This window comes from Athene noctua, chromosome 4 (assembly GCF_965140245.1).
Source record: "Athene noctua chromosome 4, bAthNoc1.hap1.1, whole genome shotgun sequence".
Taxonomy (NCBI): Eukaryota; Metazoa; Chordata; class Aves; order Strigiformes; family Strigidae; genus Athene; species Athene noctua.
Genome location: NC_134040.1, coordinates 36,472,118 through 36,486,465, shown reverse-complemented (window position 1 = coordinate 36,486,465; position 14,348 = coordinate 36,472,118). Strand labels below are relative to the sequence as shown.

The window sequence follows — 14,348 nt, the reverse complement described above, 5'->3', positions numbered from 1 at the left end:
AGTTGATTTCAGCTTGTTTTTACTGTCCTAAAGAGACTAGTTATCCCCATCCATGTGGTATCGCTGACCAGATCTAAGCACACTATTGATATTTCTGTTTGTTGCTGGATACTAGTATGGAAATGGATGTCAATGTTGTATAACTAAATACATGTTTCTAATTAGAAGTACCTTGGCAGGAAATAGTCTTAATAAAAACAGAGATGAAAAAGAAAATTCAGGATATTTGTAGAGCTCTGTGCTGAAGACCATATACTTGGGAACCAGAGTTCACTGGGGTGAGGAAGAGGAGAATGAGGAAAGGGGGAGGTTATTCTGCAGAATTGAAAACCAAATAATAAACCCTGTGGGAGTAAGACTGTGAGCTTCAGCCTTGTTTTTTAAGGGAAAATTTACAGTGTTTCTGAGCACTGGTATTCTTGGACCTTAGTGCAAATTTCAGTTTCCTTTAGTTGCAGAGAAAAGGTGGTAAGATGCGTATTTTTAAATGGAAATGAGAAACCATTGTTATGTTTCTCTGAAAGCACTTTTGTGGATGCAGGGCACTTACGTGGCTGTTTCTGCCCTTTGCTCTCCCCCTCCTATTCCAAGTAAAGCACTGCTCTAGCATTCCTACGTCTGATCTCCTCATCTCATGAGGATTAGACCTGTTGGCCAGGAAACGGCATTAAAAGATCACACATTTCTTAAATTTTATGTCACGTTACTGGATTTACCTTAAAATTTTAAGCCCCAAATAAATGGTATTTAAATAGAGCGTTGGCCTCTTTCGTAGGGATGTTTGCAATTTCCTGACATAAAATCCCTTGCCAGCAAGCCATGGAGCAAGCAGCCAGTCAGAAAAGAAGTGTTCTTAACAGAAATCTTGTTTAGTGCTTAGTGCTTTAAGGCGATAGCCTGAAAACAAATGAGGCTCTTCAGTGAGTAGCTTACATCCTCAAAGCCAGAAATGTTGGGACCCACCTACACTGATGCGGGAATTTGCTGCAGTGGGACCCCTTTTTCCCCCCAATATTAGTTCCAAGTGTTTTATGGAAAACAAAAAGAGAATACATTATCCGATGGAAAAACCAAAAGGTTTTTCACTTTAAACCATTATCTGAAACAAAAGCAAACATGTGAAATAGACTCTTCTCCTGATGGCTTCTCAGACAAAGGCAGCATTGACACACACCGAAATGCCAGGAGCAGAATTCATGCCGTTTGGGTGCACTGTAATGCTAGATCCATAATCACTTGTTCTGCTTGGCAGTTTTTACAAGCATCCATTTGTTAGAAAAATAGACTTCATTAGGGATTTTTTTCAGCTCGGAGTGCTCTTGCGCAGTATTTGTCTGATAGAACGTGCAGAAGATGAGCTTCTCTCTCCTGGCTGTAGCACTTTGCATTTCACAGGTGGTGACTTGACTGAACAGTGAGAAGATCTAATTTTCACTTCTTGTTTGGTTGGTTTAACTTGCCATAACTTATTTGGGGTTTTTTTGCCTTGTAGGTTTGCATCCAGTAGTGTTGCAACACAACTTACTTCCTTTTGAGTTCAAAAAAATATATATAAACCCTATGTTTTTTTACCCAGATTTATCTTTCCAAGAATAGGCCTGTAAGATAAAAGCGTTGTCTTATGTGAGTGCCTAAAAACTAGGTAAGCTAATTTTGCTGAGTGCACCCTCAGCAAGTTTGGTGATGACACTGAGCTGTGTGGTGTGATCAGCACGCTGGAGGGAAGGGATGTGCCAACCAGAGGCACCTGGACAGGCTGGAGAGGTGGGCCCATGCAAACCTCCTGGCCAAGTGCAAGGTCCTGCCCATGGATCAGGGCAATCCCAAGCACACATACAGGCTGGGCGAGGACTGGATTGAGAGCAGCCCTGAGGAGAAGGACTTTGGGGGTACTAACGGATGGAAAACTGACTGTGAGCCAGCAATGTGTGCTCACAGCCCAGAAAGCCAACTGTGTCCTGGGCTGCATCAAGAGAAGTGTGTCCCCTCAAGGGAGGGGATTCTCACCCCCTACTCTGCTCTCGTGAGACCCCCCCCAGAGTGCTGTGTCCAGCTCTAGGGGCACAAACATCAGAAGGACACGGACCTGCTCAAGCAGGTCCAGAGGAGGCCATGAAGATGCTCAGGGGGTTGGAGCACCTCCCCTGTGAGGACAGGCTGAGAGTTGGGGGTGTTCAGCCTGGAGAAGAGAAGGCTCTGAGGAGACCTTATAGTGGTCTTCCAGTACTGAAAGGGGCTACAGGAAAGGTGGGGAGGGACTCTTTATCAGGGAATGTAGGGATAGGACAAGGGGTAATGCTTTAAACTGAAAAAGGGCAGATTTACACTAGGTTTAAGGAAGAAATTCTTCCCTGTGAGTGTGGTGAGGCCCTGGCACAGGTTGCCCGGAGAAGCTGTGGCTGCCCCCTCCCTGGAAGGGTTCAAGGCCAGGTTGGACGGGGCTTTGGGCAACCTGGGCAAGTGGAAGGTGTCCCTGCCGTGGCAGAGGGGTTGGGACTAGTTGGTCTTTAAGGTGCCTTCCAACCCAAACCATTCTGTGGTTCTATGAAATTTGGGCCTGTGGACCTAAACCACATGAAATGTGTTCCTCAACACTGCTGACGTTGAAATGCTGTATGGGGCCAGGCTTTCTGTAGAGGTCTACTACTGTCCTTCTGCTTTCATTAAGCTTCACACCCAGTGACACTTGATTTTAGTGCAAGTATAGAGGCCAGTCTGCTGTACAGGTGTGAGGCACTTCCTTCTCCATATTGTATTCAGGTTGCTGCTTCTCAGAAGTACTAGGATGTGCTCTTGGAGAAAATTTGTGAGGTTTCTTGGAAGCAGCACCAGGAATTTCAGTTGCAATACTTAAGTTATAAAGTACTAAAAAATATGTAGTTCTCTTCACAGATTTGGCTTAAGATGGTGACAGAACTGTCAATTTTTAGATAAAGGATGGCACTTCTGAAATTTTGGATGGATTTATTAAAATTATGTCTCGTGAGGGATATTATTAAGGGCTTTCTGTGGCCGAGCTTGTGTTAATCTTCTTAAATGATCAAAAACAGGCTGGAGGAATTCTACACTGCAGACGCAAATAAGTAATCTCAGTTTTGTGATTGTGATTCCCCCCTCTCCTACTCCTTTGTCTGGTGTCAGGGTCTTTTCTGTTGCACAGAATAAGCCCCTCAGCAGAGATTAGTCCTTTTGGGGTGGTTTTTTGGTTTGGTTTTTTAGGGAAGAAAAAAAAAAAACCCGCACAAACATTTTAATTCTCTGTGATGTATTAAGCTAGAGGAATTGCATTATCCTAGCTGGTCGGTGGCTGGCTGTTTTGCCACCAAATTTATTTAGGTTGAACAGTCACTCAGCAGCAAGAAATGAAAGCTCAGTGAGTTTATTTTATGCTGGAACATTTTGTATGTTCTTGTCTGATACAGAAGAGCAATTGAGGGAACTGTCCTTATTTATATAGCTTCTCTGAAAGTGTCAGAATGGTTTATAAGTGCTAAATTAAGTATGAGGCAGGCAGTTACATAATATCCACATTTTTCAAATGGGGATAATCATAGTTCCGGAAGGTTAGCTGCACAAGACCACGTAGCATCGTTAACAGAAGTAGAAATAATGAATCATAGCCCTGAGTTCCTTGAGCTTATCTTCTGTATTATGGGCTTCAGGTACTTCAGCCTATGTTTGATTTGTCAGAGCAGAGAGGTTATAAAGTACAGACTGGTTAAATAATTTCATTAATCCTATTACCTCTGATAGATTTCTCACTGTACTTAGTATCTGTGCTTGTATGTCAATGCATTGATTAGCATTTTAAATTGAGTTGTATTGGGACAGATGTCTTTTAAATCAGATTATAAAACTGTGGAACACAAAATTAATATGATGAGGTAATTATGTGAAGCATTAAGTTCTTAATAAAAGGTCTTTGAATTTTAACTTTTACATTTGTTTAACTGATTTTAAGATCTTGGTCTTTTTATATAGGCAAGCTTTTATCATAGAGTTGCAGGCAAGGTACTTAATATCAAATCAACTCAGAATGAGGTACGCCAACATGTTGGGTCATGCTCTTGACTTTGCTCCAGTCAACAGCATACTTTACAGAAATGCTTTCTGTACCACTTCACAGTCTGGGTCTTTGGTCAGTGTTACCCAACTGCTTGGCCTTTTGAGCTGTTTAAGGGAGCATCTGATTTTTGAAATTGGAAAAGAACTGTCTGTGTGAAAATCATTTCATGTACCTTTTCTTTTTAAGGAACCTGCATGGTATCTCAGAAGCACTGTGTAGAAGTTAAGATACAGTAAAAAACCTTTCTGTTTACTTTTCTTGTTGTTACTTGATTATTCCCAATACTTCAGTGATAACAGTAATAGAACACTTCATATGCAAAACCCTTGGGGTAGAGATTTGCAAACTTCTGGTGTTTGTTGCCAAATTTATTTCTCACAAAGCATTCTCACTCGTTGCTGTAGTACCAGCCCACATGTGAGTCTGTACTTAGACCTTAGTTCCGTTTCGTGCTGTAGGGCAACTTTCTAACATAACCAGACTTAAGCTTTTCATTTGGCTTATTGTAAAGATTTACCTTTCATATGGCTTCTTGGTGTACCGCTTGAAGGCACTCTCCTTTTCTATTATTAACACTTTGTCAGGTAGACTTTCATGAAAGGTTAGGGTTATTATGCATTATTGAACATATTTATTTAAAATAGATGGTGTGACCTGAAACACTTGGAGTTTGGTCAAGTTGGCCAAGGACTTCCTATTTGGGAGAGTGGTTATATTATTGCCTGTAGGGGGCTTATTGACTCTACTGTTCTCTTAGTTTGTCCTCTCCACCTTGTTGCCAGATTCATCTAGAGTGTTAATGTTGTGTGATAGCATAACATAGGGAAATGTTATGCTAATAGCACGATAGCATAATATATTGGGGAATGATTAGTCCATCTACTCTGCTTGTATATAGGCATATACAATTCAAAAAAAGGCTTAGAGGAGAAGATTTTATGACAGGGTCATTTGTGTTGAAGGTTGGGTTGTGTCATGGTGGGGGACAGTATGCAGGCTAGGAGCTTGGAAAGCAAGTCCCCCTGTGTCTGCAAGGTCAGAGGTGGTTTTGGTACAGACAGATAAAGACCTCTGGGGAACAAGTTTAACAAATATAGTGTAGAAAAATGATTCTTGGGGCTTCTCAAGGGGGAGATGCACGGTGGGTAGGAGATGTCTCAAGAGTATCACTATTTGCATAGTAATATTGTGACTAAAGAGGATTTAATTTCTTGCATCTGAAACATGACTATTCTGTCATGATAGCTATTTCTCAAATATGGCATTTTTTTATGTAATGGAATTTTAAACCAGTTAATAGTAATGATCAGTTACAATATTTGTTGATTCACTTTTTAGCCTTTTTGTACACCTTTTATGCTTGCCTTCAACAAATTACTTGCATGCAGTGTTTTCTTTGTTTCTGGTTTGGTGCTTAAGCCCGTAGTGTGAGACCTAGCTAGACTATAAAACTCTCCTTCAGCAGCTTGCTTATGCTTGTGGTGTTAACCTTTCTGCAGGGGGTTGTGCTGTTATTTACAAAATTCCGCTTTCCAGTTACAAATAGAATATTATTAAGAGAGTCTTCTTTTTACCAATTAGGTCAAAGTCCTAAAATTTTAAGACCTAAACCACATGGTTTAGAGCGAACTGATTCACAAACCATAGGTGACTTTACTACAAGAAGAAAGGGTATGTACTTTAGCACTGTATGTATATGGAGCTTTATAAAAATAAGTAAACCAAAATTAAGACAACTGTTATTCTAGAATAACTATAACTTTTGTATAGTTTTTTCTTCTATTATAATCTAAGATCATGGATGTGTTTTCCTTGCCAAGTGAAAAGTTTCCTATATAAGGAATTAAGGTCTTTCTGGCTTGAACAGCTCATGGAAACATTTCCTTGACATTTACGTGGGTGCTCTGATCTCTTAAGTTGTAGCTGCTCATACTTTGGATTTACTTTTGTCTATTTATTTAGAAGGAAGTATATATGACTTACCTGTAAGTTCGTTGAAATAACTTTTGTTTACTTGGATCTTCTGCTGTTGGCAACACTGAAATAAAGCAAAACATTGATCCTATGACCATTTACTAGTATAGAGATTTATTTATGCATCTTAATGAGCATTGCAATTAGTCTGATGGGCTTTATTTAAGGTGCTGAGTTCATACCTTATATAGTCACAAGAAGTAGAGGAGATTGCAAATAACGTTAAAAATCTCACAGAAGTGTCACTGGTCATTACCTTTGGTTATTAAAGCCTGTTGCAACTGGTGAAATATTTCTGCTGTTCTCAGTGGGCTTTGGACAAAGTCCTAACTATTTCTGCTGGAGCAGTACCTTGCCCACCATTTATACCTGCCAGGTAGTCTCAGGCCTTTACAGAAAGGACTTGAATGAAGCTGATCATTTTTGTCACTCATGCTTTAATATTATCTTGCCTATGTCAAGTTCAGTTCTGCCACTCTTATCTCATATGATGCCTTATATCTTGAGAAAGTTAAGTTGTAGTTCCTCTTCTGAGTCTGTGGTGACAGCTTTTCATGAGTTAAAGTGGCAGAATTAGTGGAGTAGGCTTGATATGCTTTGAGTGTGTAATTATGGCTTCTTAACAGAGAAAAGGAAGAAACTGGGATACTAAAGACCATACTTACCCAGAAAATCTGAATCAGGAGTCCTTATGTTCAATGTATGATAGCTGACTTTTCAGTAAACTCAATCCAAAGAGTGAATATAATGGAAGCATAATGAATACAGTTCTGCTTTTTTCTTGAGACAACTACACTGATCAAGTAACTGATTTCTGTCAGTTCCTCATGTGGTCACTTATGACAGTTCTTACTCCACATGAACTAGTGCTCCATGCCTGACATTTGATCTTGGTAAATCTGCTAATAGGCAGCAAACTGATGGGGAAGATGAGGAGAGGAAGGGGTGTTGTTATAATGACATTGCATTTTATTTTCTAAAATCAGTTTTAGGGAGGGTGAGGTTGATATTCAAACTCTGACAGCAGTTTGACTGTGTGATTTATTTTTTAATTTTTTTTCCCCACAAGTCCTTTTATACCTTTTTCGTAACGTTTAGGAGGGGTGAAACATTACAAGCTGGAGTGGAGGGATAATGTGTTTCTCACTAATATACTATTTGTGATTCTGTTCTGAAAATGGAATTTAAAAATGGCACCTTTTCTAGAACAATGTTAGCTGTCATTCATGGCACAGACACACTGCCACACTGCTTGTCTGTTGGTAAGCACTGAAGCAAGCCAAGCACCTCTTGGAATTGAAGCTGGGTGTTAGCTCATCTCTCACTATGGCAAACTTAGTCTTAGCTGCAGATTCTGCCCACACTTTGAGCTGTGAAACCTCATCAGTAAGGGTGCACATATGCAACGAGGGCAGAGTTTGCATAATAATAGTTGTCTCTGAGCCAAGAAAAGTACCCGGAGTTGGCTCTGCTGAAACAGTTTATCAAGCCTATCCTGAGCCTTGTCAGTTCAACAAGTCATTGTGGCGGAGTAAAAACAGAACATGATGCTTGCCATTTTCAGAGTCTCTTTTCAAAACAGAATTACTACATGAAAGTATGTATTGCAAAATTCTTAAATTGTGAGGGTTTTTTCCTAATTGATGTTCCTTTTCAGTACCTGGAAAGATTAAAAATATAAGTTAATACATCATGACTTCCGATAACTGAAGTGTCTTCTTTTCCTAACTATTATTTATAATTTTAAAAACAGTAATTTATGGTTTTTGGTATTTAGACTTTGAAAAACTATTAAATTTGTTCAGGAATGTTCTGTGCTTTAAAATTGTCTGTTTCTTACATAGCAAAACCAGCTCCACTAGAAATAAAACCTCTGCCTGAATGGGAAGAATTACAAGCCCCAGTGAGATCTCCTATCACCAGAAGCTTTGCACGAGAGTAAGTTTCTTAGCTTTTCCTCATTTGGTTTAATTGGTTTTGTTGACTAGAGTGTTGGTAAATGTGTGTACATCTGTACTATATTTTTAGCCTGTGTAATACAAATTGAGGTTTCCTTTGGAAGTGAATGTTTATATGTGTGTGTGTATGTATGTATGCTCCTGTGCATTGAAACAAAATGTGTCCATATGAATTGTTATTTTGTAATATTAAATATAAGGGACTGTGTATAACCGAAAAATGTGACACTCTAGTAAACTTCTGTGAAAATTTCAGCTCTAATGTGCTTATTTTTGTTGTTTACCAGGAGGTTTAAGATATTCGAGATGTATTGTTTGTAAAATAATTCCTGGTAATTAGCTCCTCCAGGTTTCCCATGTCTCCCAGACCGGATTCAGTTCATAGCACAACTTCCAGCAGTGACTCGCACGACAGTGAAGAGAATTATGTATCCATGAATCCAAATCAGTCCACTGAAGACCCAGTATGTAAAATCTACGTCTTAACTACTCTCTTCCTGTGCAGTCCTTACTTTTAAATCATGCAAACACAGATCCTTCCACTCAACATCACTCCCTTTATATTTCTTGATCTAAATAATAATAAAAATTCTCCATAGAAAAAGTATAATTTTGATAAGATTTCACTGCCGAAGTTAAGAGCATAATCATACATAAAAAGAATTGTTAGTATCCATATCTGTTGTACAGAACAGTTCAATACGTGCCTTTTATCCTATTCCCTAAGAAACTGCCTCTTCTTTGTAGTTGCTTATCCTGGGTTATGTACCAGTTCGATATTATGACATCAAGGGAAATAAACTCTTAGGACCTCTGAGACATGCTTAAAAACCTTTATTAAAAGGATGTCTTCTAAGAAATTTGGAGGGAACAGGGGGGAAAAAAAGGATTTGTATTTGTTGTTTACGTTCTAGAAAAACTGAACTATGTGTACTTTTATTAGGCTTTTCTCAAAAAAGAGGGTAGAAGCGGTCTTTGTGTATTGAGTATCTGTATTTTTTCCCCTTTGGGGGAGAATTTTCTCAGATACTAAAGTTTCAGCGATTCAGTCTGCAGGCGTGCTGCGTTTGTTTCGTTGGGGGGAAGGAGAGAGAGAAGAACAACCAATAATCATATTTTAAAGTAAGAGAGTAGCAGTAGACTTAGGCCTTAACTTAAATGTGGTCCAAAATACCCCTCAAGCACTGGAAGAAAACCTGTATCTTGAGCTCAGCTTTTCAGTATATGGAGTCACTAAGTTTTCCCATTTTAGTGGGGAATATGGCACCATTTTTCATCTTTAAAGCATGATGAAAGACCTTTGGGGAGGGCCTGTCTAGCACCCTTTTTGTTCTGTTCGTTTGTCTGCCTTCTTTATATGGCATGTGCTGGCCCAATTCACTACGCCCTGGGCTCCCCTCCTCTTGCAGTGCTGCTTGCTTCCCTGTCCCCTGCTGCTCTGGATACCCTCCTCAACCTCCTCTAGCCTCTCTCCCCTCCAGCTCACCATTGCTGCCTCTGGATGCTGCCTCATAGGTCCCCCCCTGAGCAAGCCCCTCCCGCCGACTTCTCTGCGGCAGCTGGGGCTGGGTGCAAGGCCAGGACCCGCAGAGCATCCTGGCCCATGCTTTGTACCGTGTCTGACCTGCCAGCAGCGCAGGCATGCTTCCCAGTTCAAGGGCGCTTCAGCAGTGGGGAGCTGATGACCTAAAAGCTTAGCTTCTCTCTTGCAAGAGGCATTGGTAAGTAATCGGTGATGTCCCATGTTACAGATGCAAGAAACATCCCGTTTTACACAAAGGTTTAGAATCGCCTGTGCCCACAGTCCTCCCCACAGCAGAATCACAGTTAAAATTGGGGATTTCTGTCGATTCTTACAATGACATTTCAGGGATTTAACTTCAGTGCCAAGATGGTATAATTAATGTCACAGTTCAGACAGCCTGTCATTAATATCTTCTGTTTGCTTGCACCGTTCATTCTTTAAGGTTGTTCTACAGATTTCCTTTCACTTTCATATATTTAAAATTTCTGTTTTCTAATGCATATGTTCTGCCTGTCTAGTTTGTTTGAAATAATTATTTTCTGTTTAAAGAGTAACAGCTTTTTATTTATGCTGGAAACATTGATACAGAACCTGACTTTTGTATGTTAAATATGCAGAAATTTGTTTAGAGAATTTGGGCAACAAAAATGAACTTTGTGTGCACTGTTTGTGTTTGTCCTTGTTACCACTTAATGAGTTGGATGATACAAATATAATGGATAACTTCAATTTAAAAAGCCCAGCCCATGAAGGTTTAACCCATAAAATATTTTATTTCCAAGAGAACCTGAACGTTTCCAGATATCTCAAGGCCTTTGTTTTAAAATGTGCCAATTACATGAGTGTTTTGGAAATTTTTATTTGTTCCAACTGCATCTTAGAAAGAAGTCCATACTTTTTCATCTTTTTCTGTCATCAGCTTTGAAGCATCTTGTCATACTTCTGTTTAATTTAATAAAACCAGCAATAGTCTGCTCTTTCTTTCAAGTTGCTGTCAGCCTTACCCTTCTGTCTTTCCTTCTGCCTTCCTCTTCATTTTTTGCTGACTGCTGCCCTCTGTCTTCCTTTTTTTTCTTTATCTTTTAGAGAAGAGTCCTTCTATTGTACTGTTCCTATAACACCTGTTAAGAGGGAGGGATCAGGCTGGGAGAGGACAGAGGAGGTGAGGTTGTAAAAGTCTGGGCTAATTGAAATTTAGGTATATTTAATGCAACTTCAGTTCAGGCAGCCCTACACAAATTTTCCAAAGTTTTAATCTTTTGGTCTAATCAATTGAATAATACCTTTTGATTTTCAGCTTAATCATGATGGCTTTTGAATGAAATGTGAAAGTTTCATTTGAATTTTTGACATTATTGTAAGGCTGAAGTTTTTGCAAGGTATTTAACAGCAATTTAAGGAAATAAAAAAGTTTGTACTTAAGTAATGTTAAATTTGAGATGTAACCACTTCATTTAAAAGAGCAAACCACACTCCATTATTATCTCATGATATGAAAGGGACATTACGTGGAAGGCTTGGTGGCAACCTTACCTTTGGGGGGTTGGTTTTGGGGTTTTTTACTCCCCATTGGCTTTCAACTCTGTCCCAGTTTTGACTGAGAATATATCCCCTTGTAATACAGTATCAATAAAATTCGCATGGTTTAACTGACTGTAAGAGCTCTCAGTCAGTTCTTTAACCTTTAATATTTTGGCAGTTTATAATGAAGTGTATTTGATAACATGGACCATTAACATGTACATTTGTAGCTGAAGTTATTTATATTATATTTTCAGAATTTGTTCGGAAGCAACAGTCTTGATGGAGGAAGCAGCCCTATGGTAAAACCTAAAGGAGATAAACAAGTAGAGTATTTAGATCTGGACCTAGATTCAGGAAAATCTACCCCACCTCGTAAGGTAAGCATATGTTCAACTCTTGCACTTCTGCCATCAAGAGTTTAAAATTTCTTCACAAGTAGTTGCTGGGAAAGAGGGAGCCTCCAGCAAGATCATCTTAACTAGTTTGTCAAATGATCAATCAGAGCACCTATGCTGGGCCTTTCAGAGAAACCTGTGCTTGTTGTAGATCGCTCTGTGACAGCTACTTATTTTTTGTTGCTAATTTATTTTCACTTTTTTTTTTTCCACTCTCCCTTGCCTTGCCCAGAAAAAGAGCAGTGGTTCAGGCAGCAGCGTGGCAGATGAAAGAGTTGATTACGTTGTAGTTGACCAGCAGAAAACACTAGCACTGAAGAGCACGCGAGAGGCATGGACTGATGGGAGACAGTCTACAGAATCTGAAACACCTACAAAAAGTGTGAAATGAAAATACTGCTTTTTCTTCAAAGAACAGAAAGGAGTGAATTTTGAAGAATTACAGAACCACAATGGCAGTGTTGTTCGACCATACAGTACCTGATTCACTGGTGTGTGAATAGGTTCTTGACTGAGTAGGATGGAAGGCAAAGGACACTACAAATATATCAGAGGAATTTTAAGATCATAAATTGGCTCTGTGGTCTCTGGAAAAATTACAACCTGTAAATAACATGTAAAATAGCATCGCTTAGCTTTCAGAAAACCTTTTTTTCTGTAGTTAACACATTGTAGTATTACTATGTTTATGCACTTTTTCAGTTACAAGGTTGGTTCAGGTATTCCCAGTTAGTGTACCTTAACACCTAATTCATCTGGAGAATTTTTTTTTTTCCTTACACTACTATTCCTTACGATTTTAGGTTAATTAAGCTACATGTAGATACAGAAATTAATATTTGAACTTCATTTTAACAACTTAAAATTGATTTTGCGGAAATACTTTCACAATTGAATAATCTACTTGAAATGCCAAGAGACGACCGTTAGTTACATACTTGTTTATATTTAATACATGCAAGATTATCTGGAAGTCTACAGGTTACCTTCCTAACAAAAATTGCTGTGAGTTAATAATAATGAACTGTACTGGGTTTAGACCTACAATCCTGGCTTATATGTTAGTTGTTAGTGGTGGAACTTCTATTGTATTTTATTAATGACAGTGTTCTGTGTTCAATGGGTGAAGATTCTGCAGGGTGGGATCTTACACTTTTAAAGACTGAATAATTAAATATCAAGCCTGCAAACCACTGATGGCATGCAGTAATATTGTGATCTCACACATTAACAAGAAATAACCTTTATATTATTTACAGAAGGTAGAGTATATCAATCAGGTACGTACCAAGCACTATTGTGCTAATACACTGATCAGGTTTAGACAATGAGCTGTAGTTTTTTACTGTTTAGAAGTTCTAATGTCAGTTTTCAATTCAAGATTAATGGGACAGTTTGACATTCACTGTTTGTAGTACTAGCAAAATACTGTGATTTTTGAATTAGACATTAATTCAAATGGAAATACTATGTTTTGACACCATAGTGCCCTTCTTATGATCTCTGTTTTACTTTAATCTCCTGCTTGGCCTTATATTTAAATCCCTATGCAACTGATATTTTATATCTGTTTTTAAAAATTAGATAATATACCTAAATGATCCCCTTGTAAACCACTTGCTCTTTCCTGGTACAGGATTTTAAACTCTGTATACTGTGATCCTTTCTTTTACTATGCCAGTTCCAAATAATAATCTGCCTTGGTTTAGAAACGTTTTTTGTTATTTGGAAGAAGATAGAGTTCTTTAAATACGTGAATGAGTTAGGTCTAGATAGAAAACTTACTAACACTTTTTTTTGTTTTACACAAACACCCTCAAGTAAGCGGTTGGTTTTATTTTCCTGCCCCATTGTTTTATTTTGTCCAGATCATTTAAAATTTGAGCATAGAGCTGTGTTGTTTTCTGGCATGTTGGCCTTAGTACTGTGCCTAATCTACCACTGGTTGTTCCTCTCCCCTCACAGCCACAACCTACAGTATGTAAATTATCTTATTCTTAACAAAGGTTCTTTTTAAATTAGTAAGATTTTGATGCTTTGAATGTTCATTTTAAAAAGAAACTAAACACAATGCATTTTGAGGTGAATTTTAAATAAATTGAGTTGTTCAGTTTTGATGTGTAAACTGTCCTGTGAAACAGCAAACCAATGTTGATGCGTCTATGAAGGTGCCTAGATACAAACCACGCTTTTTCAAAATTGTATTACCTAAAAAAAAAAAAAGTACATCTAAAACAATTTTCAGAATGAATCTCTGCACCAAGCAGCTAAATCTGAATTCCCAATTTTTTGGGAGTCAGAAGAAGTGATTTGAGCCAGGGGACCATGATGGCTCAATCAAAAGTAGCTCAAATCCATAGAGATTCTGGAATTATAGCTCAACTCTGCTGTGACGGCCTTCCTGTCCAGTAATAACCTCTTCTTCACTGATGCTACGGTTGAAGTACTCATAGGCATGGCAAGTACTTGGTGACTAATGTAATGATGGTTTTGTTTCAGGACACCGGCTGTAAGTGTTTTATCTGTGGAGTGACAGCAGTGCATCTCCACTGCTGAGATGCCTGTAATTTGTTAACAGATGTGGTTAGATAATCACTTTGCTATTTATGCTACAGAATGGGTTTTGGTACTTGCCATAGGGGAGAAGAATCCATACTGTGGCCCCCTATACTCGTGTGTGCACCCAAGGAGTAAGGTGATCTTGGAATATTTCATACTCATGTTTCTTTATTCTCTCAATAGACAGGAGAATTTGAGGGAGAAGGTTTGGAAGGGCTACTTGTCTTTTACCTATCCTTAACCTATCTGTCCTTGAAACATTTACCAACTACACAACTATGTATTATTTTTAAAATTATTTGGGTTTTTGTAATCAAGCAGTGATACTTATATTTAGATATCTCTAC

The 14,348-nt window shown here is 38.6% G+C and overlaps 1 protein-coding gene across 9 annotated transcripts in view; it reads left to right on the top strand.

Moving 5' to 3' along the window:
- GAB1 (GRB2 associated binding protein 1) overlaps window positions 1-13,555 on the top strand; it is a 103,033-nt gene extending 89,478 nt beyond the window's left edge. For 3 of the 9 annotated variants that reach the window (XM_074905016.1, XM_074905011.1, XM_074905014.1), the window contains 5 exons: window positions 5,648-5,737; window positions 7,885-7,978; window positions 8,339-8,462; window positions 11,302-11,424; window positions 11,675-13,555. In XM_074905016.1, coding sequence (XP_074761117.1) covers window positions 5,648-5,737; window positions 7,885-7,978; window positions 8,339-8,462; window positions 11,302-11,424; window positions 11,675-11,833 — 590 coding nt within the window. In that variant the 3' untranslated portion in view covers window positions 11,834-13,555. Of the gene's footprint in view, window positions 1-5,647; window positions 5,738-7,884; window positions 7,979-8,338; window positions 8,463-10,609; window positions 10,686-11,301; window positions 11,425-11,674 lie in introns of those variants that run through there. The other 6 variants (XM_074905015.1, XM_074905018.1, XM_074905013.1 and 3 more) reach the window with 5 other exon arrangements.
- Window positions 13,556-14,348: the final 793 nt, after the last annotated feature.